A 27,059-nucleotide genomic window follows, 5' to 3' on the forward strand; every position below is an offset into this window, starting at 1 on the left:
TTAGGACTTTGCAGGAGAAACAGCTCCCCTGTGGGCTCTGCATGGTGTGCTGGTTACTATTGTTATAGTGAGGAGTCCTTAGAAGAAAAAGAGACACTGTAGAAGCTAGATGACATTTGACTGGTTAGCTGCCTGGACATGTTTAGATAGCCTAAAGGAGTTTTGTTCTTGTTCTGTTGTTGTTTTGTTTTTCAGACAGGGTCTCAGTGTGCAGCCCTGACTGGTCTGGAACTCACAGAGGTTGCCTGCCTTTCTCCAGTGCTGAGAATACAGGCGTGCAGACGTGCACCACCATAGCTCACTCAGCAGAAGTTTGCTTTTAGCATGTGTGAGTCTGTTATCTTGCAGGGTGCTTGGTGCTCCAGATACTGGGGTGCTCAGCCTCTGCCCACCAGATGAGGAGCTATCAGAACTCCCTTTTTCCTGCTCTTGCCTTCTCTCTGGAGTTCTGGTGTTCCTGGGCCCAGTGTGTGCTGGATTTGACTCCATGAGCATCTGACCAGACGGACAGATTGCAAAGAGGCTTTTTTTGAGAGCTTTTCTCTACAGAGGAGACCTCATGGCCCTTGAAGGAGCCACCATGGAAGTGTCCTGCCTCTGGGATGTGCCCACAGAGTCCTGTTTTTCTCGTTTCTTCACACAGTTGTTCAGTAAGCTTCAGAGAGCAGAGAGCCGTGGCGTCTCAACTCTGAGTGTAGTTTCTCCCTTGTGATCTAAGACACAAAGTGAGTTTGGGAGCTGCCTGGCTGACTCTTTCCCAACTCCTTCATGACTTTTCATTCTCTAGAACTGTGGCCAATACAGTTGCCACCAGCTGCACACAGATGTAAAATCAAAATATAAACGAATTGAAGACTTAAGTCTTGGCACCCTGGCCACGTTTGATTTGCTCAGCCGTCCCTTATGCCCATGCATTACCGTGGATTTTAGTGTCTGCTCTCGGGGGACTTCAGCTGAACTGACTTAGGTGAGACTTGTCTGCTCTGAGGCCTTTGGCAATTGGATTAGACCTACGATTCTGCTTCCTATAGGGACAGCCTTCCCCTCAGAAGGATCTGGTGGTGTCCCAGAGAAGACAAACTAGTCCTCAGAGAGCTCTTTTCAGCTGTAAATGCTGTGTCCTAGTTTTAAGTGCTGCTGTGACAAACTTTCACATACTATGCTTAAACTGCTCAAATGTTGTCTAAATGAGAATTCTGTCTGTCACGAGTCTTTCCAGGTAAAGTCAGAGTATGGCTTGTGTTTCTTTGTGAAAGCTTTCGGAGAGAGTCTACGATTTTTGCTTCTTCAAGTAGTGACAGAATTCAGTTCTTTAGGGCTGTAGGCTTTTATCTTTTCTTCTTCCTGATTGTCAGGCCAGGGCTGTCCCCAGCATGGAACCCTGGTCCCCTCTCCATTTCCTCCATTGGAGCAAGGCTGGTCGACTCTCAGGATTCAGATGCATGTCTCTTGACCAGCTAGAGAAGATTCTCCACCTAAAAGACATTCACTGATTACATTGGACCTGCTTGAATAATCTGCCATGATCTGTCCGTTCCAGGACCAATCCCTCTAATCACATCCGTGAAGTCACTCTTGCCTCATAAGGTGGCATATTTAGGCATGCATATATACACACAGTTGCAGATGAATTATTTTGTCTGTTACTAAGCAAAAATTGCTTATTTGTAAATATACCTTATTTGAAGAGGGTAACCAACATCCTGCCACCTTTATGTAAATGTTATTGATTTCCCTTTGGGGAGTATGCATCAGGGAAAACCAGGAATGAGAGAAATGAAGAGTTGGGGTGGGGTGGGACAGTAAGACGTGCCTCTGCTTGGCCCAGTTCGGAGAATACTCCTAGAGTATCATCAAGGTTGATTGTGCCTGTTTTGTAGATTAACATGAGAGATCTTGTATGGAAGTGATGGTTTAGTTTTGAAGATAAACTGCTGAAGTTGAGCCCTGTGTGAACTTACCTTCTGTGATGTGTTTGGCAGCTTCTCTACTTGATACACAACAGTTGCTAGTTCTTCACTTTAATGGTGCCTCAGTAAAATCTTTCTTATGTTTTACCCATTCATATATTCGTCATCGATTTCAGTGCTTACTTAGGATTTTCTCTGAAATACTTGATATTTAATTTAAAGGCTAGAGTATCTCATGCACATTCATTCTTGTACAGTGGTGCTGCTGTGTGGTGGATGACGGTATCATTTTGAGAATTAACCTGGCTCTTTGTTTTTATCTTTCATTTTGTTTGTGTCTTTAGCTGAGAAACCTTTCGAGCTTGGACCTGCGTCATATCACTGAGCTGGATAATGAAACCGTGATGGAGATCGTGAGGAGGTGCAAAAACCTTAGCTCCCTGAACCTCTGTCTGAACTGGATCATAAACGACAGGTAACTCTCGTGACGACTTCCACGTGCCCAGAGGAGAGCCCGCGGACACTGGCGCGCACTGCAGTAAGACATGCGGCGCCAGGCAAAGCCCCATGCGGCGTGCCTCCAGTGGCCGTGCTGCAGTGGGGAGCAGGTCTGCTGCTGACTTAGACGCAGTGCTGCACATGCTGCAGGGTTGGTGTGCTCAGCCCCGGGTTTGCTCTGACCGCTAATACACGGCGTGTTAATTCCTTCCTTGTTACTCACGAAGCGTGTGTTGTCTGTCGACTTCAGGGTTTGAGCGTTTTGTGGTTGGTTGTTGTGGCTTTCCTTATCAGTGATTCTGAGGGATTGCCTCAGACATTTGCTTCAGAGTTCCTAATGATGATTTCATTTCTTACAACTTACATTTCTTTTTTATTTTTCTGTTTTTTAAAACTTTTTTTTCAGGGCGGGGTTTCTCTGTGTAGACCTGACTGTACTGAAACTCTCTTTGTAGTCCAGACTGGACTTGAACTCACAGAGATTCCTCTGTCTCTGTCTCTGTCTCTAAGGTGCTGGGATTAAAGGCATGTGTTTCCATCTCCCGGCTTAAAACTTACATTTCTTATGTGTGTAATTTGTTTTTAAATAGAATCATGTGATGAGCAATTTAATACATAATATATAATGTGTAAAATAGGAGATGTTTTGAGTAACCATAAGCCCATTTTTCTCTGAAACATCACATTGATAAAGTATACCTGTAGGGAGAGACCTAGGCACTTCTGCCGCTGACCACGCCCATTCTGGGCGTGGATACAGGAGCATTGGGGTGTGTGGAATAAAGGACTGAGGAGTTCTGACACCAGCTGTAAGGAAATATGAGCGTACACTTGATGAGGGTATTGGAGGCTATTTATTGCGGGAAAGTACTTACAAGAGAAACTGCAACCCAGGCTACTATCAGCAGCTTTTCGAGATCCGACTGGAACCCTGAAAAGCAAAAGCCTGCTTCTCTCCTCAGCCCTTTAAGTCACACCCGTATGCACCTGTAGTCACGCCCAGATGGGTGCCGTCTGCAGCACAGGTGCCTAGGTCTCTCCCTACAAACACCTCTTGCAAGTAGACTTTGATAATGCAGACAAGTGTGTGATGACCCCACTACTGCCCAGGAGGCAGCTGTGTGAGTACAGGCTGGAGACTAGAACCTGGCCCAACACTCACTCACCAGCTTTTCAGAACTTTTTTTTGGTTTTTATTTGAGACAGGGTTTCTTTGTGTACCAAGATAGGCCGTTACAGAGAATTTACTTTCAAAGTGAAGCACACTGTTCCGTCTAAAATTAATAATCATTTAAATAGAACTATATTACAATTAGGAGAAATAATGTATTGTTTAATCTAGTAATATTGCGTGGTAATCAAGATTCTCTAGACTCAGTACAGGTTAAATGAAGTTTATTCAGGGAGAACGCTCTTACACAAGAGGTGGGTGATCGCCACAGGTTCCAGCTTCAAGGATCCTCCTAGCCTGTTCTCTGTGACCCGACCTGAAGCAAGAGGGAGCGTGGGGTCTGGGAACCCCAGATCTAGTCCTTTTCTCCATCATGTCCTCACCTGTGACCACGCCCTTTTGGGCACGGTCAGTGCTACAGGTATGGGTAACGTGAATATCTCACTATAAAGTACTGCTTTAAACTTAAAACTCTCCATCCTCCTATTTCTCAAGTTTCTTTTTACACATTAAAAGTAAAGTGGTATAGATTCCATTTTTCTAGTTACAGCAAGTTAGAGTCAACAATTTTAGATTGCTCTAAATTATTCTTTTAAGTTATATGATAGTCTTCATATGACTCAGTAAAATTTTTGTAGTAATTTTTCTATCATTTATTTGTTATTTAAAAATTCTAATCAATTAAATAAAAGTTACAATTGAATATATTTATTGGGTCCCATGTAAAACTGCATTCCATATTTAAATGATGTATTTAAATAAGGCTAAGTAAGTCTGTCTCCAGAAGCATTTATCCATTTGTTATTTTAACAAAAGGCAAAAGTTCAACATTCAAACTCTATTCTTCTTGCAATTTAAAAATATCCACTACAATATCACTGCCTGTAGTCAGCATCTTTCTTTTTTCTTTGTTTTTTGAGACAGGGTTTCCTAACCCTGGAACTAGCTCTTGTAGACCAGGCTGGTCCCAAACTCACAGAGATCTGCCTGCCTCTGCCTCCCAAGTGCTGGGTTCAAGACATGCACCGCTACCACCCGGCTTGTAGTCAGCATCTTGAGTGTCTGAATCCTGTGTAATTTATGTCCAGCTACCGTGGTTCTCTCAATTCCCATTAGGCCAGCTCTTGCTTATCCCTCTAATGACGGAGAACACACAGCACTTGTCTTTCTTGCTTGATTTACTTTACTAAACTTGATGTCCAGTTCCGTCCATGTTGTCACATGACAGGACTTCAAAGACAAAGTGAAGTGCATTCCAGTTCCTTCTCTGTGAAAGGTTACTAACCTATCTGGTTGTGCTGGTTAAGCAGTCTAATACTGACCTGTATCCCCTTTTGGGGGTGGGAGTGTGGGGAGAGGGCAGAAAAGGGAGAGATTAGTGCATCATTTGTAAAAGTGCACTGATTTTCAAAAGCTTTGCATTCATGAATTGATGGACAAAGAGATTGCTTCCTCTCTTGAATATAACAAATATGTTGAGCACAGATGTCCTTTTATTTTCTGGTTTCACTGGATGGCTATCCAGTAGTGCATTCACTGGAGCCTGTGGTCGTCAGGTTGTCAAGTTTGTCAGGGGCGCCCATGCTGCTCCCCCATTGGTAGACTCATGCTTCCACTCGCCATGCTCAGAGGTCCTACGTTTTCTGTGATTTTACCAGCGACTGTCTTTTCATTTTCTTTTTTCTTAGTAGCCCTTCTTGCTAAGTGGGTAACATAGGAAGTTACTTGGTTTCTCCCTGAAGAAGAACTTTTATTTCTGCCCACTGCCAAGCTTACAGGCATAGTGTGAGAGGTTTAGCTCCCTCTGTGGTTGGCTATTATTGGTACTTAACAAACTATTTGGTGTTTGCCGTTGAGGTATGTGTGTTTCAGCTGTGACATACAGTTTGTAAGTATTTTCTCCGATTCCATGCATTTCTTTTCACTCGGATGTCTGCTTTGCTGTGTGGAAGTCTGTCTGATGTACTCTTCTTGTCTATCTTTGCTTGTGTTTTATGTGTGTGGAAGTCTGTCTGATGTAGTCTTCTTGTCTATCTTTGCTTGTGTTTTATGCACTTTGGCATCTGCCCAAATCCTTTCTAGTGCAGCATTATGAAGAAAGCATCAATAAGAAAACCTTTCCAGTTTCTTACTGCTGTTTTGAAGGTTTGTTTATTTTCCGTTTACATCTTTATTGAATCAAGTTTCTCTTGAAAAATTTACTGATTTTCTTTAAAAGTCTAATGGGCTTCTAAAGAATTATAGAGAATCAGATTTTTAAAATGTATTATTTCTGGTAATATTTACTTTATAAAGTAAGCCAAATATCAATATTCTAATGTACAGACAAAATAGCATACATACTCTTTAATAGCTTTTCATGGCAAGTAATACAACAAAATATGTAAACATTTCTCTCTGCTTAATATTTAGAGACTTTTCTTAGCAATATATTGAATTAAAAGAGAGAGCAGTCATTTTGCAGCAATGTGATTATTTAATTGCATAGTTTTCTGTACACATGACCTAGGCATCATATGTAACAAAAGAATCAGTAATCAGAGAATGCTGTACCTGGTAAGTAATATGCAGTCTGTGAGTGGCACACGCATTGTCTCCTAAGTGAACACTGCCTAGGTTTGCTCTGGGCTCTGCAAACAAACACTCAGCCCAAGATGGGAGTGTGAGCCGCCCTCTTTTGCCTTTTCTTCCCATGTCAGGCTTTGTGGACACAGCTTCCTGCTGCCAGTCTCTCTCTTTTGTACTTATCAGTAACCGGTATTTAGTGTTTGATTCTAAATATAATACGTACCATGGAGATTTATTTCCGAGGAATGAAAGTGCAGTTTTATGTTTTTAATGGAAAAGTTTGGATTAATTGAGAAAACATGCATTTTAATGAGCTGAGCAGCAGAGTTATGGGATGAGACTCTTTTAGTTTTAATTACACTACTTGCACTTATCCTGTGTACTGTAATAGAAGTTTCAGACATTAAAACCCACTTTGCAGTATCATCTAAATTACTCATCTCATTGTTCTTGCCATACTGTATTACTAAGCTAAGTAATATTTGTAATTATATTGGTATAAATCTAGGACTTCCCATCAGACTTAATTATGATTTCAGCACTTAGCCGAGATGGGTTAGTAACCTCTGATAGAGCGAGCACGGGAATGCACTAATGCATTTAGCCTATCAATTAGTGTCTGTTTTACATTTGTTCATTATTGCTATGCTTTAATAAATCGGGAAACAGTGCTAAGTACTTGGTACTGTGTCTCTGAGCCAGCCCTTGCTGCTGTATGGGTCATCCCTCTCTTCAGGTGACAGAAGAATTAATGTTAAAAATGAGCTGGTAAGGACAGAGGGGAGGAATGCAACTTTTATTGTACAAGTAATTGATAGGTGTTTTATACACATTCTCATTCAAGCCTTTCAATATCTTTTGTTCAGGGAAGGTAAAATTAGATCTATGAAATTTAGATCATTTGCTTGATTTTTTTTTTTTTTAGGTGGCTGTGTTTTCTATAATTGTTACTTTGAAAATTGGGTGAGGACAAACAAAATGTTAATGGATCATTGATCATTTTTCTATTTCATAGATGGAATTAATCCACTATTAATATATGGAAAATTCTTAGATTTGTCTTTTTGGTAAGAACTCATAATTTTCTTAGTTCTAGGGATGTGGTTCTCAACCTGTGGGTGATGATATCAGGTATCCTGTGTATCAGATATTTACAATTCATAACAGTAGTAAAATTGCAGTTATGAAGATACAATGAAATATTTTTATGGTTAGTAGTCACCACAGCATGAAGAACTGTATTAAAGGCTTGCAGCATTAGGAAGGTTCACTGCTCTTGAACCTTTAGATATTATTTTATGTATTCATATATGAAAAACCCTATTGCTATTACAAGGCTGGGCCTGTAAAGTGCCGGTTTAATAAACCCCAGTGGTCTCAGGTTTTCTACTTTCAAAGTGAACCTATTTTAAAAACAAGCTAAACATTTAAAATTGTATTTAAAGGCTATTCTCATTATGATCATGTCTTTTGTTGTTTGTTTGGAATTTTTTTGGTGTGGAATCAAATTCTGGGCTTCACGTGCTACGGTAAAGTCCTACCACTGAGTTCCATCAACAGCTCTAGTAGGATGGCATTCTGTAGTCTTGTGATTGACCTGTGTGACTAAGGCTTGCTGTTACCTCTCTTTGTTGTTTCCTAAAAGCACTTTGCATTGAAAGGATTGGACAGCATGGCATTTCCTAGTATTCAAAAGGATGACCGAGGAGTTATTTGACATTTATCAGTGCTTTTAAATACAAATACAATCCAAGTGTTCTATGAAAAGAGAATATGGACTGCTTAGATCTGTAACTTAAATTAAGCATCTGGTTATGATATCTTCTCTGTTCTTTCTGACTCCAAACTTATTCAAATATTTTTCTATATTTGATATAAATCTTTCGTTATTTTACATTCAGTTTGGTCTTTAGGGTTTTTGTGTGATTGACACAGATTCCAAAAGCTGCACGTTGAGGTATAAAAGGGTGAAATGTAAAAATCTGAAGAATTCTGAGCTTCTTCATAGCAATATGATTATAATAGTCTTGTTTTTTATCACTAAGAATGAAAAGAAATTGCCTTGATTTAATATTTAAATTACCTTAAATTATATAATTTTTCTAATTCAGATTTTTTACAGTGGTCCTAAAAAAGGTTAGTTCAGTTCCTGTGACCTGTATCTCTGTTAGCACATGACCCTTTGGCAGCCCACCATGTTGCTCATGAAAATGGTATAAGATAATAATGTGAGAGAAATGAGTGTCTAGCAGACACTAGCTAATGTTACAAAGCACAACACAAGCTAGGCTCTCCCCTCGAGATAACAGAGTACTATCCCCCAGAGAGCTGTAACGAAAAGAAGTTTGTTTAGTTTAATGCTCTGGAGGTCGGAAGTCCAAGGGAGCATGGCCCCTGTGCTTGACTTTGGGTGAGGCTCCTAAGATGGATGCCCAGCAGAGGCAGGAAGCGATCACATGGGGAGACAGGAAGTCAGAGAGAGATTGGTGGAGGCTGGGCAAGAGCTGCACATGACCTTTTAAGAGGCTCCATCTCTTAAAGAGGCCCCTGCTTCCTCACAGGCACACTGAGAACTCAGCTGCTGACTTCTGGATAGCAGTCTCAGTGTATCTAAAGCTCCGCAAACTATCATTGTCTTATTTCCATAAAGGCTTTAAAATAGGGAGAGTTTTAAATCTCCTCTCTTGTGTCTTCTTTATTTCAGGTACACAGTAAGATTTTTTTAGGATACTTTACATGAAAATTCTGAACGCAACTCTCCCCTTGTAAAAGTTTTGGATTAGCGTATCTTTTTATCAGCAATATCTTCAGGATGAGAATGGTTTATCATCCTGGGCTGTTGACAAGTTTTTTTATTCAACAGACATGACCCATATTTTTATCTGTCTTTCTCTCACCCAGCCTAGAAACTGAACTCTTCTTCATTAAAATATTGAATGTGGGGTCCGCAGGGATGGCTCAGTGGTTCAGAACATTTCTTGCTCTTCTAGAAGACCTACCTGAGTTTGAGTCCCACTGTCTGTATTGCTTCGGAGTATCAAATGCCCAGTGGGCAACTGCATAAATGTAGCATATATTTACATAGACAAAGAAACACCTACATTTAAAAAATATAGTCAACTCTAAGGATTCTTATTTCATACATTAAATCAAATAGTTCTTTGCAAGTTGAGTCTAATAAAGACATTAACAGCTAGTAGAGTTAATTATTTTACCTGGTTTATTTTTTTCTTGTTGTGGCTGTCATTTCTGATGTCAGAGTTATGACCAATAGGTGGACATTACAGAGGGAGACCGAATTCAGCTTTACTAGATACAGCACCCCCTCCCCCCCAATTAGCAGGCTTCCAATATTGAAAACCAGCTGGGCTGTTATAAAACTATTTATTGGGTTGTTAGCACAGATGAACCTGTCTTCTAAACTACTTCCTGCTCAAAGCTATGAGTTATTTGGTGCTGGGATCAAAACTACTGTCTAATGCGTTCTGGGAATGCACCCTACCACTGAACTGCAGACTTTACTTACAGTCATTGTAGGTGGTGTTTTTTTTTTTTTTAAAGAGTTTAGAGGTATTGCTTAGATTTGATTCCTTTGTAGCATTAAGAGAAGTCCTAACACTCTCTTTTTTTCTTTATTCTCTCTTTTTCCCTCTCCCTCTCTTTATTCTCCTATAGAAAAAAAAACCAACAAATCCCTTTGTAGTGCTTTTGAGTTTATGCGAGCTAGAATTGTAGATTGGCAGATAGAGTACCACCCCTCTCAGTGAGACTGACAGCAACCCAGCTCCTGTAAAACTCAATGAGGTTTTTTATAAAGATTTTTCTAACTCCCTTGATCATCTCTGGATGTTTATTCTGTTTCTTCTTTCAAATTTCCCTTGATTCAATAAAAAGCAGTGATATTTAGAATTAAAGTTCAGAGAGGATTTGAGCAGGTGTTGGTGATATAAAGTATTTGCTGAGTGCCCATTGTGTTTTATTTCCAAGAATTGTTTTCTGAACATATGCTATATATTGTATTTATAAGTACTCAAGGACTGAGTGGATAATCTACCATCTTCCAGTGAATGTCATGTCACAGTGGACTTAGACTTTTATTTCATTTCAATCCCCTAATATTACTTAATTCTCATAGAGACTGAGGTTTAAAGGTTGCTCAAGGGGACAAACCTAACCATAAAATCCAGCAGCATTGTTGAATCTGAGCTGGAGAATACTGTACTTTCCATTAACATTAAGTGGTTTGGAGAAAGGGATGCTTTTCAACTTGGAGCATTGTGAAGTTGGGGCAGCTTTCTTCTCTACACGCCTGGAAACTTGGAAATAAAAAGGAGATGAGATATGCCAATGGTGTATGTAGTGCCATCACCCAAAGTGCCAGTGTCTTGGGAGGATGAGGCAGGGAACTTACTGGAGCCCAAGACTCTCCCACCAGCCGAGGCACCAGCCAGTTCCATCACTTGTAAAGTAGTTACTGATGCTCACTGCTCAGGCATCCCTGTGGTAGTGTTTGTACTAGTGCTGTTCTCCCTCTGGGATGTGGAGCAGTTTGGCTCCTAGTGCGTCTTAGTTACTTTTCTGTCACTATGACAGAGAACCATGACAAAGGCAGTTTTAAAGGACAGCATTTCATCAGGGCTCCTGGTTCCAAGAGTAGTAGAGTCCATGACCATCTTGTGTAGCATGGCAGCCAGTAGGCAGGCATGGCATTGGAGCAGTAGCTGAGAGCCTACAAGGTAGGACAGCAACCACAAGGGTGGCTGTGGAGGGGAGAGAGAGAGGGATGGGGTCGGGAATAGGGAAGTGGGGGAGAGGGGAGGAGGAAAGGGCAGGACCCAACAGAATGCCAGCTGGAATGGCATGGGTTTTTGAACATCAAAGCACACACTAAGTGAAACACCTCCAAGAGTCCTTTCCAAACAGTTCCACAACTTGAGGACCAACCATTCAAACACAAGGGCTTTCGGGGGCCATCTTTATTTGAACTGCCACATTGTGTCTCCTAATGTGGTAAGATGGTTTAATAGATCAATTTTAAAATTCTGCCATAGACTTCTTATATAATTCACTGAGTAGTTTTTATGTTTATTGTATAAACATATTTTTGAAAAAAAGTGTATATTTTACTGGAATAGTTATTTGTAAGATCATCTCTGTAAAGGTGATTTCTTTATGTATGTATTCATTTGTGTGTGTGTGTGTGTGTGTGTGTGTGTGTGTGTGTGTGTGTGCGCGCGCGCGCGTGTGCTTGTGCAGATGTAGAGGCCAAAGGTATGTTTGGTGATTTGCTCAATTGCCTCTTCATCTTATTGTTTGAACTTAAGCTTACTATTTTTGCTAGACAACTTGGCCACAATTGTCTGTTATCCTGTCTGTCTGTCTTTTCAGCACTGGAGTTACAGACACATGCCATGCATTACTAGGTGGGGTTCTAAAGTCAGGTCTTAATGTTTCCACGACAGATATTTTACTCACTGATCTATCTCCCTGCGCTTAGAAGGGTAGTTCTGTTTAATCATGTCATGGATAGCGCTGAATAAGCTACTGTAATAAAATTTCTTGCTTTCTGTCTTCCAGCTATAGAAGAATGACTAAATACACAAAATAGGCATTCAGTCTGAGAGATTTACCTTTTCTTTTAGGAGAGTATTTGCTGGATATTGAACCCCTGCCATTACTCTCAATGAACATGCACTCTTTGTCACTTCTTACTCAGCTGTTATTACCCAGTCTAATATGTGGTATAAAACCGTTTTCCATGTTAGGAAATCAGCTTATGATCATGTCATGGGCATGAGTAGGAATGACACATCTTAAGTGATGACAATACAGTTCTGAAGCCTGTGGTTTGGTGTTTTTCTACCTCCGGCCTGTTTTTAACTTGCTAACAATGAAGAAAATCTTGATGTATTCACAAAAGTCATTGTTCATTGGTGGGTTAGATGAATTCTCCACTTCCCTCACCCCCATGTCTCCCAGGAATGGTCTTATTCATAGTCACTCAAACTTGAAATAGTAATTAGGATAACTCACTGTTGTCAAAAATCTGAAGTGTATGATAAATGAAGCCCAGCAAATAGTGAAAATATGGGAAAGGTGATTAAATCTGACAATTTCTCTGTAAAAGATTTGAGATGATAAATATCTCCTGTGATTAGTTATTAATTTAATGCAGGGGATTTTCCTTCAGCCCACAGTGTTTTATGAACAGTGGCATAAAGAAATACTTTAGAAGATGGGTGTGTGCATGTTTAGCCAGGGAGGAAATTGCTGTGACTTGATTGGTGATAATTAAAAACGGCAGCACTGAGAGTGCACATGCCTGTGCTGTGTTCTGTATGACAGCCCTCTCAGAAATTTAGAAAGGGGGGTGTTTCCTGCAGACATGAAAGTGACAGAACACTGCGACTTGAACCTTCTCCCAGGTGAAAATGGAAATGTTTCATGCATACCAGTCCTCAGCTGATAAAAATATTTTAAGACAGTGTGAACTTAGTCTTCACATACAGAAGTTAAAACAAAAGAGCAAACTCATTACATTAACAGTTATAGTTGTAGTGCTACTAATAATTTCTCTTAAAATGATTAAGAATGCTTCTGTGGTTAGGATGGTGTGGCACCTGAGAAACCCTGCATCACATTCCTGTCCAGGAGAATGCCTGGGGCATCCCTGTTGGTGGCCTGGAATGTGAGACTTGTGTCCATGATGTCTCTCCATGCAGGGAAGTCCTGTCTTATTCCTTGTTGACCCTCTAACTTTATCTTCCCCCACCTTTCCATCTTTCCCTGCTCAGACAAGTGGTTTGACCCGTGTGAGAATTATGAATATTGATTTTATTTTAGGGTGAATTAAGTGGACTTGTGGCTCCAGGTTCTGAAACAATCAGGAGCTTCTTATCTCTGCCTTCTTCCTTCCCGACTTACTCGTTTCTTAGTAAGGTTGATACTTAAGTGATTTAGTGTTATTGTCCAAATTCCGATGGGAGTTTTAGTGCTCAGTTATTGAGGGTGTCCTTTTTATATTTGGGGGTTATTTTTATGTGAAGAACCGTCAACTCATTTGCATTGCGTCCATGGTGATAGCCAGTATTAGCTGAGAAAAGGGCGAGACAGCTACAGCTCTCCCTCTGCTTCTTGGTGAGAACAGTGTGGCTGCGTAGGGGAGAAGTCATGCTTTTCCTGTGGCTCTGTGTGCTGCTCTTCGATGCATACTTAATATCCGGTTAATTGCTAATATGTATCTAAACATACTGATTAAGGCCAGGCTCACATCTCAGCAGTTATCATCAGAACATCAGGTTGTGAAAACAGTGGCAGGATTGTCAAGGCCACCAAGCACGCCTGCTGCATGGCACATCAGCAGAGCAATTAATTTAGGCTAATTGCTTTTCTGTTTGTTCAAGGTGCACTTTGGAACTGTCTTCTGAGATTCCAGCATGTAAGAAGAGTGAGTGAGTGAGATAATTTAAAAATGTTAGAATAGTTACCACTTTAAAAAAATGGTAACTATGTTATTTATCTACCAGACTGTAAGACTTTGAAGGTTGTTTTGGACACTTACACATTTTTTACAGTCAAATTTGAGAAGTAGATCACCTGTTCCTAGACTGTGGCACTGGGATATTGTTAACCCTGAATAACCACTTAGAATTGTCTAATTTCTGGAAATCATGCCCAACTGCTTTGGAAGAAAAAGCTAACTATAAGAGGCGACTTGGTTAGTGCCATTTCCTTTAGGTGAGCATTATTTGACTTCTTATAACATAATAAAAATGTTAAAGTGACTTCTCAAAAATTAGATTAGCACATGCACATAGGCAAGATGCTCCTCGTTACCAAGTATTATAATCTTTCCAGCACCAGTTTGTCTGGAATTCAGAGCTCCTTCTGCATCCAACTGCGACTGTCTGTGAAGCGCTGCTGTGTTCCTAGGGCTACCATTAGTGGGGAGTTAGATCTTCCCAGACTGTTTCTTGGTTCACCATATTGTGAAACAGCAAGTAGCGATTTCCTTTCTCTCCTCCCATAAGACATGGTTCTGATTATGTGGTATGTTCAGTGGCATATTCTACCCTTTGAAAATGCCCAAAGCAGACATTCCACAGTGCACTGTGGTCGCACAAATGAGTCTTGTAGACACAAACATGTTCAAGGAATGCTAGGTAGCAATTATCATTTGTGACTCTCTTGGAAATTTCAAAAATATATTCAGTAAGATGAGATTTTATGCAATAAGTTAAAGAAAAATTTTACCTTTCTAAATCCAACATTCTTTTTGTTAGCAGACACAGAAACTAGTGTAATACATTTGAGTTCTTCATAATTCAGTTAATTACAATATAAACAAAAAATTCTCCACAGATCATTTTTGTGCAAATGAATGTAAGTATGTGTAATTTTTACAAGAGTGTGTTTTCCTTCCTTTATGAACTTTGTAATTTCTTGAAGTGCTGCAGACACAACCTGGATTTCTTGTGTTGATGCTTTTTATTGTAGAATGTTCAATTTGAACGCTTGCTTGTTAGAAGTAAAAATAGCCAGAGTGCTGGGAGAGATGTTTCAGGGGCTAAAAGCACTTGCTGCTCTTCCAGAGAGCCCAGATTTGATTCTCAGCACCCATCTGGCAGTTTAGAGCCATCTGGATCTCCAGAGGATCTGGTGCCTTTTTCTGGCTTCCTCGGGCACCAGACACACAAGTGGTGTCCAGGCCTCTGTGCAGGTAAAACCCTTGTGCACATAAAAAGGAAATAATCCAAACACAAGCGCACTGTTTACTATATTGAAGTAACATTGAAGACTTTTATGACATGAAAGCAACCACCAACTACAAAACCAACCAACCCCAGCAGAGGTATCAGCCATTGGTTATGGTTGTGCTCAGCTGTTGAAAATCATCACTGAAGCAGCCAAGTCGTGTAACTCCATATGGCAGGAGATGCAAGTTAGTACTTCCATTGCCTCTTCAGAACTGAGACCCCGAGTCCCTGATCCTGGAAGAGCTATCAGCTCACCTGCATTTTTCAGACTGTACCCCAGACTCTTCCCACCTGTGTGCGCTTTGATGTGCGATGTGACATCACCCACTTCCCCAGTAAATAGTAGGATGTGCGCCCTTACCCCTTGGGATTTCACCGACTACAGCGGAACTTAGGTTGTGGGGCTCTCAGCATTCGACCTCTAGAATTTTTAGAACATCTGTGCTCACCTCTCTGGAATCTTCTATTACCATGTGTACAGACAAGACCAGTGTTTCTCAACCTGTGGGTCAGATATCCTGCATATCAGATCTTACACATCCCTGTCCCTAACAGTCGCAAAATTGCAGTTAGGGAGTAGCAACGAAAATATTTTACAGTTGAGGGGGGTCACTACAACATGAGGAACCATAAGGGTCGCAACATTAGGAAGTTTGATGACCACTCACACAGACCTCTCTCTGATCATGAGAGACCTCATTAAGAAGGAAGAGTGACCACATTTATAGTGAACTGTCAGCTTTATTACTGACGTTAAATTAGACAGCGTGGTCTCAGCCTTCAGACTTCTGCAGTCTCCGATGGAAAGTGACCATGTCGGATACCAGGTCTGTAGAGTTGTGTCCAGTGTTATTTAAGCAGCACAGTTTCGATATGATTTCTTACACAGTATTTCATGGTAAAGACACTTTCTGGTTGTTGTGTGCAGAAAACATTATAGTGCGTGAGGGAAGCTTCTAGAAGTTTATCCCTCATTGTCTTCTGCAAGGATAATCCTACATCTTTGTCTGAGTCACTGTGCCCTCCTCGTCAGTGGTTAGGTACAGAGAGCCTTGCCTTTCTGCTCATACCCGCCTTTCCAAGTCCTAGCTGAATGCACAGGTGATCAATTTCCTCCTCTATCAGCTTGTTCTGAAAAGAGCTGCAGTAAACAACTTATAAATAAGCACCCTTGTAATATAATAATAAAGTAAATAGTTCAGTAAAATGAAATCACCTGTACTTTCTGAGTATTTCATCTTAAGGAGTCAAAAAGAAAGATCAGCTTTCTGGCTCATAGGCCTGGAACTGAAAGAGGTGGTTTGAATATGTAGAAACGAAATATATTTAAATATAAAACTTGAATTTCTTTATAGTAAAAAAAAAAGTTTTGTGCTCCATAGTCCTAAAATATTGGTCCTTAGTGTTGGAAAGACAGGGAGAGAATAAGGGAGTTCCAGACTTGGAGTAATTGTGCCTGAGGTTCCATGACCATTTTAATTTTGCCTTCACATCTATGCAGAGATACAACATTGATGGTTCATAGGTACCAATAGAAATTGATGGTCCATAGGTACCAATAGAAATTGATGGTCCATAGGTACCAATAGAACATTGATGGTCCATAGGTACCAATAGAATATTGGTGGTCCATAGGTACCAATAGAACACTGGTGGTCCATAGGTACCAGTAGAGCACTGGTGGTCCATAGGTACCAATAGAACATTGATGGTCCATAGGTACCAATAGAAATTGATGGTCTATAGGTATCAATAGAAATTGATGGTCCATAGGTACCAATAGAACATTGATGGTCCATAGATACCAATAGAACACTGGTGGTCCATAGGTACCAATAGAACATTGGTGATCCATAGGTACAAATAGAACATTTGGCCTGTAGGTTTTAATAGTAATGGCTGCTAAAAGCTGGAACAGTGGAAATGTTTTACTTGTAAAGTGCTTTCACTTTCAGTTTAAATAAGCGAGGAGAAACTGAGTAGGTGAAGCTGGCCTGTATATCATTGCTTCTTGCTGCATTTACCAAGTGACAGACCAAGTGACAGACCAGTCCAGCCCTCTTTAAGGCCTTGCTGTTGGAGGTTACAGCCTTGGAACATTTCCTATGAGTTTTTATGATAGAATGATGGCCTATGTGTGAGGGAAGCAGGTATAATTTTGTCCTGACAGTATGTTACCCCTACTGATTTTTCCTGTCACATTTCGTTTTTCAGCCTTTAGAAGTTTGTGATGTGATTACCTTTGAATAAATCCATATTACCTTGTAGTTAATTTCTTGAATATTGTGATCTCTTCAGAACTACAAATGAGAAGTTGTTTATATTTTTAAGCTGACGGCTGTCATCTTTTGTGTCTCAGTTTTCTCTTTCACGAGTTTCTTCACAGTACACAGACCTCATTACGCTATAGAGGAGCTTTGTGGTGTGTTGTCTCTTGTCAGCTGTTCTCCAAAGGACATAACAGAGAGGCTTGGTAGCAGGAGAAGCGTGTAATGTGGCACTGAGCCATCCCTGGAGACTCCTAGGCCTCCACACAGACACCACTGGTACTTGATGGTCACCTCCCGTCTGTGAAAAATGTCCCTGTTTCTAAAAAGGGGTGAGGCCACGGCAGCTTCACATGGTGAGCTCCTGTTGTTTGTCATGTGTACATGCATTTGGCTTCCGATTCTTTTCCACTGACACCATCTTTGCAATGTTTAATTTGAGTAATCGTTACTTTATCTTAATGATTTGTCACTTGCTTTTGTACTATATCTCAGTCCTCTGAGTTAGTTTTGTATACTCACTTTAAGAGTATATGATGGTCCACATAGATCTCTGTTTGGGGGTTGTGTTAAGGATACTGTAGACTAACAATTCAAAGACAAAGGATTCTAAAATTAAACTGGTGTGTTAATGCTCATCTTAGTATTGATTTCACTCCAAATGTCTTTTGGAAGGATGGTGTCCTTTGACCACTTAGGTGTATCTTACTGTTTTAGACTCAGTATGGACCATGGTTAACCTTCAGACAACTGTGAGATGTCTTACAGATGTTTTATTTTCAAGGTTCTATTAAAACCACTGTGTAGAATCTTCCAGTCATAACACAGAATAAAGTTCTAGAATATAAAATCTATATTTCATCAGTAACGAACTACTTATGTTAGTAACAATATTGACATGCAAGGTCCATTTTGAATAAAGCCCCCAAGACTTGGTATAAAAGTCATTTTCTCATTGAGATAATTTTTTTTATTTGCTTTAAATTTCAAAAGAATGGATTTTTCTGGTTGGGTGCTTTGAAGTGTTGGTACAAGAGAAACTTTCTGAGATTGCACAGTGGGAAAATCAACAACTTTTGACTTTCTCTTTTAAGGGCAGCAGCAAGTCATTTTTATTCAATCTCTATTTAATTTTCTGTAACTACTTCTGACATTCACAAATTATATCACTCATTTTGACATGGAAATGAGAAAATGAGTAACTTTGGGATTCAAATGTGAGGGGCCCCTCCTAGGTACTTAGACATGTTACCCCCTTACCCCTCTCCTTCCTCTCCCCCTCCCCCATCCCTTTCCCAGGAACAACAGTCTAATCTCTAAAAAAGCATCCCTTTCTTGAAGACAAGCCTCTGTAAAAACAGCCTTTCTTCTCCTAATTCTGTAGAAAGCCCTTGCTTCCTGGCTGATAACCACCCCCACCTTAAGCCTTGTCTTCTCTGTTTAAAAGCTATATTTGTTTACGTTGATGTCCACTGATGACATTTTCTCTTGTAATTTTCTTCCATTAGTGTGGATCTTCTTCTCCTTCTGTGGAATGCTTTCTTTTATTTTCACTGATGACATTTTCATCTGATCTATGACATATCCATTTCAGAAAACACAGCATTGTAAGGCAGTGTCTGGTCAGTGACATTTTGGCAAACACTTGCCAGTGGCTACCGGAGAAGGTCACATACACATGGTGCAAGGAAATAGATTACCCAGAAGGTCTTCCCTGAATGCTAACGAACTGAGTGTACAATGAGAGCTGAGGGGGATCTCCTTTGTATTTCTGCTTCTTTGTTCCAGTGTCTTTATATGGGGTCATTTACCATCTAACCTTGGTAAACTGATTTGAGTTCTTTTTAACGACTGGGGTCATGGGAGCCCACCTCTCTGAAGTGTTTGGAGGGTTAATCATGCCTCAGAAGCACCTGGAACATGAGTCATTAGTTCATTATGAGAGTGGTAGCACCTGGAGCATGAATCATTAGTTCATTACGAATGGTAGCTTGCCCGGCATCATCCATTATCACTGCTCCCCCCCCCCCCCATGCTTACCTGAAGATGGGCTGACATGGAAGGCCTTAAATCACATGTTGTAAAGACACTAACTGGTTCTTGAAGGTTACTTCTTGACATATGGCAGCACTGTAATGTTCACAGTTATCGTAGGAAGATACGACAATTACAGTGTGTTCATTATTTCTGAAAACATCTCTTTGTCTTCTAATTAAATGGACAAAAATGAGTTTGATTCATGAATGAAATTTACAAGCAAGGAGTGTTCTTTATATTTTAAGTTTATGTTGAATAAAATCCTTTTATATATAGTAACATACTTTGTAAAATGTTTTTCACATGGAATTTTCATAAGAATATATTTTAATGAATTGTGGTTTGAAAAATACACTTTGGTTCTTTATATATACACATATGCACAATCATAATGAACTAATAGAACAGTAATGTTCCAGGAAGCACAATTTCTAACTCCCGATTTGGTTGAGAAAACGAGCCAATTAGTGGTTTACCTTGCTTCTGCATACACTTTCTCTGGACGCACATCACGCATCCCAGGATCTGGCCAGCAGTGACATTATAGACCCGCTTCCTTCTCCACTGTCCTACAAGTCCCTGGCTCGACACTGTGGGCTCTGCTTACACCTTGTTTTCACTCCTTCCCCGTTCTCTTCATCTGCCATCTGGGTCCAGTTTGCTAGCATATTAAATCATATTCTGACTTCAAAACGCTTCTTATAACCAAAAGATCAGCACTTTCTTACAGTACTTTTGGAATTAGGTTACCTGTTCTCAGCTTTTTTTTTTTTTTTTTTTAAAGAAAAAGACTGCACCATACCCTCTCGACAGAGCATGGAGAGGTGTTTGAGAGAATTTAAAATACAGAGCTGTCTCCCTGGAGTGGTGCAGGCTTGGGGCTGCCAGAGGGCAGGCTGCGAGAGATGAGACCTGCGTGGGCCGGTTTCCCTTTGCTCTGCTGTGCTCTGTTTTTCCTGCCCTGTGGCTTGCAGGGTTATTAAAATGCTAATGATGTTTATTCTATTTTTATTGGCAGCTCCCCAGATTTGATTATTGATATATCTGAATAACAGTGGAATGCAATATCAAAGTCTCCCATGGTTCTTTCTTGGAGTTTTGTCAGTGGAAATAGAAATACCACAGTGTCAGATAGCGCACAGGCATTTTAAGATCTGTGTAAAGTGAGTTGTTATAAGGGAACTGTCAACTATTTGGAGCTGAACTCTTCATGGGACAGCCACACATGGGCATGTCACCTCTCTGTTGAACACTGGGGCTGTAGTGACTAGTATTTGGGGGTTCCTTTGCTGTACCCATTTGCTGCTGAGGACAGTCAATCTGTGTGTCTCTTTCGTCTTGTAGTTTTGAATCTCAGACTCAAATGTAATTTGGCGGCTCGTCCTTTTTCTAGCTCTTGGATAGTGCTAAAAATGGAGCCTAAGTGCTGTTGTCCAGTGTGTGCCCCCACTCCAGTGTACACACGCTGTGAGCTTGCAGGTTCTTGTTTGCTCAGCTTCTGCCTTCTTGTGTTATCTGTATGGAAGCAGAATTGACCACAGTCTCCCTGGGTTATGGTCTCTCGCATTGCTTTCATGCTTTTTGAGTGGGAAAAATGACACACATTGTAAATACTTTGAAAAGGAAGACTGAAACTATACAGAACACCACTAGAGAATTCCATGTTGATGCTTCAGGGAGTGCCTCTTCTGGTAGGGTGCACGCGAGCATGGCTTTCCCATCTCCTGGTGCACTTGCACTGTGTGCAATAAGCTGCACTCCAAGTCCACTGCTTAGTAACATGTTGCAGACTCCTCTCCGACTTGGTAGCTACACAAGTAGCTGTGTCATTATTCATACTAGCAAGATTTCACCACATTATACTAACTGTTCTGTCATTGGTGGGCATTCTAATTATTTCCAGTTTTAAATCCTAGCAGTGACCATGTGAGGAACACTGCTAATGCATATTAACACGCAATTGAATTCTTACTTTCCTCAAGGAAAGATCACACCAATCCTTTGGCATCTTTAGAAGACAATGGCTGTCTCCATGCGCATGCCAATGCTAGATGCTATTTTGGTGCATTTGAAATGGGCATCGAGCTAGGAGTGTCATGCTCTTAGCAGGTGTGAGGTCTTAGGGTCAACCTCAGAAACAAAACAAAATGTAATATTATCACTGAAGAACTGAAAAAAAAAATAACCAAACCGGGGCAGTAAATTCCCCAGACTCATGGATTTATCCACTAAGAGACTGGAGTTAGGCAGTTTGCATTGGATCCTAGCTCTGCCACCTCCTGCTTGTTTGTTGTTGGCCAAGCTGTGTCCCTATGTCTCATTTTCTTATCTGTAAAATGGGACAACAGTGGTCCTTAATTTTTAGATATTGGGAGGAAGGAGACGTAGGTACATAGTTATGGAGAGACAGAGGGAGACTGGAATGGGAGGGCTAAATAGAGAACGGGAAGGAAGGGGACAGTCAAAGGGGGATATGGGGAGGGATGACTAACTAAGGGCCATTTGATAGGTAGGTCATCTGTCAACCTGCTACAGTAGAAGCGCGCTGAATGCAACCTCCAGTCCCAGGAATGGGCTACGTGTAATTGAGCTGTTGATCTTTGCTTCTGAAAGTTGCTGGTGACTTAACTGTGACTGTGTAAGTAAATACTTAGAATAATCTTGGGCCTATATTTAACAGCTCAGTATGTTAGCTCTAGGACCTGTTTTTCTGTTGCTGTAAGAAAATTCCTTAGCTGGAGACTTCATAAAACTGTTGAGTTTGTTTAGTTTTGGATCCTAAGTTTAAGATTTGGTCTCATTTATCCAGTTTTTGGTAAGGGACAGCTTGCCTGTGTCATGTAGGTCAGATGAGATAGGAAAGAAAATAGGCAGTACTATTGATAACAGCCCATTTCTTTGTGTTTGACTGTCAGTTGAATCTTCTTACCTCCTTTCTGTGTTAGTTTTCATTTTCATTGTATGCATTTGTTGTACAGTGTACTGTATGCACTTTGATCATTTCTACATGTCATTGCTTGTTAAGGACATTTTCTAGGACAAATGCACTAGACATGGTCGTCTTTCCTCATGTCACCTCCCTTTCTCACCCTTTGTGTCCCCAGACAGGGTACCCGACCTTTATGCCACCATTTTCAGAATCTGTCTAATGTATCTTAGAGAGAAAGCGTGTTTCTTTCTGAGACTGGATTAATATGTTTAATATTATTATCTGCAACTGCATCCATTTTCTACAAATCAAATAAATGTGTTCTTTAAGGCTGAAAAAGTTCTATTGTATATTTATACCCTATTTCCTTTATCCATTTCTCTGTTGTGTGGTGCCTAGTTTGGCATCACAACAATATAGTTAAAGGATTAAGCGTTTAGTGTTTGAGTTGAACATAAGGGTGAGGGAAGGATGAATGTGCAGATGTTGACTCTGAGCCCTGGCATAACTGGGGCATCATGGGCTCTACCGCTGTTGCCATCTTTTCATTAGGTGAAGACAAATGTTGGCTGAACTGCTCACTATATCTGGGTTTATTGTATGGGAAGTTCATGCTTTGAATCGTAGTAGCTAGATGACTTTCTGATTTAGTAGAGAACTTTCACAGCACTTGAGTGTGTGCGCGTGTGTGTGAGTGTGTGAGTGTATGCGTGTGTGTGTTGAAGCAGTCTTAGTATGTAGCCCTAGGTGGGCTCAAGTGATCCTACTGCCTTATCCCCCCAGCACAGAGGCATGTACCACCATATCCTGCTTGTATTCCTTCTTGAAAGAATCACTTATGGGCCGGCTGCTGTAGTTACCAGAAATCAACAAGTCATTGTCTTGTTGGTCTAAGAAAATGTAAGCAAAAATGACTTAGGAAACATGTACTGAGAGCCTGTGTTGGCTGTTTTGAGGGATGGTGGCTGGGTTTGGGCCCCTGCTTGGCTCTGTGTTTGAGGGATTCCTGGGCAATTGCATAGTGCCTTAGCTACGTTGTCATCGCATGTCTTCCCTCTGCTCATCTGCCAAGTCACGCCGAAGTCCTCTTGCCCTTCCAGCATCGGTGCTCTGCAGTCTGCCCTTGGGGACAGTTTTTAATTGCAGTGTGGTACTTTTCCGTATACCATGGGTTTCCATGTGCTATAGGAGGATTCTCCAGAAACCCTTTATATGTGTGATTTTCATTCTCTAACTGATGAAGGATAGTCCTTGGCTGTCACTTAGATTTTCTTTTTAGTGTTTAATATGAATTACTACTTAACTAGAATTGCTACTATAATCACATTTCTTTTTACATATAGAAAAAGGAATAAGTTTTTATTATGCTAATGAGAAAAATAATATAAGATCCTCAATACTCGGTGCTATAACCTTCCAAGAACTGCCATGGGTAGAGAAAACAGTTACCTCTCCAGAGGCTTAGGGATGTCAGTGTACAGCAACTTGTGATGAGAAAATGGACCTAAGACCAAGCTTGTGTTGATCTTTGTTTCCTACGCCATGTTTCTTTCCCTAGACTGTCTTCACTTAGGCACACCCTTGACTGCTATGAAAGCAAACTCCATCTGCTCCCTTTCCTCCAGGGGTCAGTATTTCCCAGCTGAGTGCCTGAAAGGTCTGAAAGGCTCCTTCTGATCCAAGGCAGGGTGGAGATATCGCTAGAGCTCTGGGCTCCTTACAGCATGGGTGAATTTCCAGGGTGTCTGGATGCTGCCTCTTCTCTGTGGTCTTACACAGATTCTAACCTTCTGTGGTCCCAAGGCAGGTGTGCCTCCTTCCATGCACAACAGTTAGGAATTCATAGTTTGCATCTCTTAATCTGCTGAAGTTAAACCTCTCTCCCATTTCTCTACAGCTGTTCAAACAACTGACTTCTTTTCTTCTCTGGACTTCTAAGCTCATTTCTGTCTAGTTTTCATCTTTAGTTGGAGGAACTGACTCTTGCCTTCCTTTGGGATTCTGTTCTGTGGTTGAATAGTCAACCAAATACAATATTTTTTTCTGATTTGTAACTCATTCAGCCCAGTTTTATAGTCTCAAAGCTAGTGAATGAGAGCTTCTTCCCTACTCTGTATGTCACAAGCTAAGCGTTGCGTTGTCTGATGACTGTGCTGTAGTTAGAGTTATGGAGAAAGGGCAGTCTAGTCATTGTCAAAGTAGGGGAAGCTTCGTTTATAGCCACACAGATCCATGATGTCAAATTAACACTGTCCATCAGCGTGCAACTGTTTCTTAGCGTGTATAAATCTGATCTTGGTATTACAGTGCATTTCAGCTACCAGAGGCCATTGTCCTGCAAAGAGGATGGTTTTGGGCAACTTAGGTTACTGGTGCCTCCTCTCATCATGACCTTACGATCCATGTTGTGTGGAACTTCTTTGCCGTGGGAATAAGCACACCTAATCGCTGGGTCACACTTTTTCTTGTGGGCGTGCGACTAAGTGAAATGGCCTGTTGAGATTTACAATTTACAATTTTAGAATATTTTTGTTTTCTAGTAGGGACATATTAGGAGTCTCATTGCCGTGATGTTCCCCCATGTGAGAAGTTGACAGTGTTTTTCCTGTCCTGAACGAGCAGGTATACCCACATCCCAAGCTGACATATCATTGCTGTTTTCACGTTTAGAGTTTCATGCATTAACAGATGTTTGTTCATAAAAAGGCGCGGTTGTAGCATGTTACAATATAATGGAAAATGGAATGTTCTTGTTTATTTTACTCTTATGCGAAGTTTTTCTCAACCTCTTTACCAGACAGTGTCTTTATGTGCTGTTTCAGCCCATTTGCATTGCTGTAACAGAGTACCACAGGCTCAGTGTGCTATAAACCAGAAATTTCTTATAGTTCTGGAGGAGAGAATGTCAAAGATCAGGGTGCTGGCCAGGCTTGGGTCTGTGAGCAAACCCCTCTTGCTAACAGGTGGTGTATTATCTCTGCAGCCTTCCCTATTAGAGTGATAGGTAAAGGATCCCCATCCTCAAAGGACCATTGATGCTGTTCCTGCCTCTGCTTGTGTGACCTATAGCTCCCAGACGCTGGCAGAGGGACCCCCAATATGCAGACCAAAGCAACGCCGAGTTTGCTATGTTTCATCTCAGGAGGTTCTTAGAAATCTGAATTGTTACACTCCGACATCATCTTTTGCTTTAGTGGCTTCTTTTACATCAAATGTAATAGTCTTTTGAATCAAGAAAAAGGGTTTGTGTAGGGGAGGGAGGAATTGTGTTTGGTCTAAATGGAAGGGACATGAGAATAGACCTTGAACTTGACAACACAACTGTAGAGTTTTCTGTTCAGAGTCTTAGTTGTTTCTCTTGGGCGGAGGACATGCTGATTTTTATTCCCTGCTAGCATCATGACCTTGCGGTCACTTACTGAAACACCACCACCGTTTGCATAAGTCTCTACTATGAAGAGGATTCTACAGACTCCTATACGCTGTAGCTGTCTGCCGCCTCAGCGCTGTCTACTCTCAGGAACTGTAAGACCGAGATGAGTTTCCACGGCTTTCCTGTCTTGGCTCCCAGATGCCTTTGTCTTGCTTCTCTAACTGAGTGTTTCAGACTTGATTACCCAGAGCTCTTTGTGAGCCCGGTGCACTCTAGTCTAATTGGGCCTTAGACTTTTCACCGATGATGGCCATGATCCCTGACTTTCATCCTGACCTGCAAACCACTTACGTGGGACTCACTTGCTTTTCATACCGTTAGTCCCGTGTACCAGAATGACTAAATAGTCTTGGCATGTTCCTGTCTACCCCCTCTCACACTTAGAGGACCTGAAAAGCAGTGTGTGCACATGCACACACATTCCTGTGGTAGTGCCGTAAGTTTGAGTTTTATTGTGGAAATTTAGTATGGTTAAAATATGGGAAGACCTAGAATTCATATTTGCTTAAGCCCCTCTTTTTGAGGTTTATATTTCTTTTTCAATTAAAAGTTCTATATAATGAAGTCAAATTTAGTTTTATGCATCTAATAATTTTATCTGCTTTGCAGATGGCTCAGTATTTTCTGTCGTATAAGTCCCGAATGCTAACCATTTGCTTCACAGGAGCACTCGGCTCAGTATTTTCTAATTGGTTGCTGGTACATGACTATACTTTCTATACATTTAGATATAATTGTGAATGTTAACTTCACAATTGGCTTGTTCTCTGAACTTCCATAGTTGTATAGATGACTATCTAGGATTTTAAAGTTAGAAATTCGTATCATACCATCTGAAAACCATTCACCATCACACCATTTGGGGCTTAGCCTTTATTTATTTAATATAGTTAATTCCTAGAACTTAAGGGAACTTTTTTCTTAAAGCTATTTTGTGATTTTTACAAACTTTCCCCTTTTTATTTTCTTAACCTTTATTATAAAGCAGGTATATTAAGTTCAGTTTAACAGCAGTGATTATTAATGAAAGTTACCTGCCTGTAATTAGGGTCAGAAGTTCTTATGTAGAAATAATTGGCCCATTTGTTCTGTCTAACCCTGAGCCTTGACGTGCTAAACTGAACTAGGCTTAGTTTTTTCCTTATGATCACGAATAAATCGTTGCTTTCTTGTGTTTTATCCTCCTTTTGTTAAGTAGCCAGTACTAAAACATGGTACTTCTCACTCTTGAATTTATTTTGCATATAATATTCTGGAACTAGTGATTCATTATTAGTTTTAATTATTTTTATTTCAAAGCAACATGAAAGCTAAATTTGTTTTTCCTCGAGTGTTCATAGACTGCTTTTAAAACTCCCCACAACGCAGAGCAGATATGACCTTTTTTTTTTCCAAGTACATGTTTTTCTTCTGGGTTTTGTGTTTTTCTCCTGAAAACCAGAACCTTGTAATGTGACTTTGCCATGTACCATGACTGGATCATGTAAGAT

At 40.6% G+C, this 27,059-nt stretch overlaps 1 protein-coding gene across 2 annotated transcripts in view; it reads left to right on the plus strand.

Moving 5' to 3' along the window:
• The window catches only part of Fbxl17 (F-box and leucine rich repeat protein 17), a 411,968-nt gene that overhangs the window by 137,414 nt on the left and 247,495 nt on the right, over nt 1–27,059 (plus strand). For both annotated transcript variants that reach the window (XM_040752945.1, XM_021231250.2), the window contains exon 6: nt 2,255–2,385. In XM_040752945.1, coding sequence (XP_040608879.1) covers nt 2,255–2,385 — 131 coding nt within the window. The remainder of the gene's footprint in view (nt 1–2,254; nt 2,386–27,059) is intronic.

This window comes from Mesocricetus auratus, unplaced genomic scaffold (assembly GCF_017639785.1).
Source record: "Mesocricetus auratus isolate SY011 unplaced genomic scaffold, BCM_Maur_2.0 Super-Scaffold_100010, whole genome shotgun sequence".
Classification (NCBI taxonomy): Eukaryota; Metazoa; Chordata; class Mammalia; order Rodentia; family Cricetidae; genus Mesocricetus; species Mesocricetus auratus.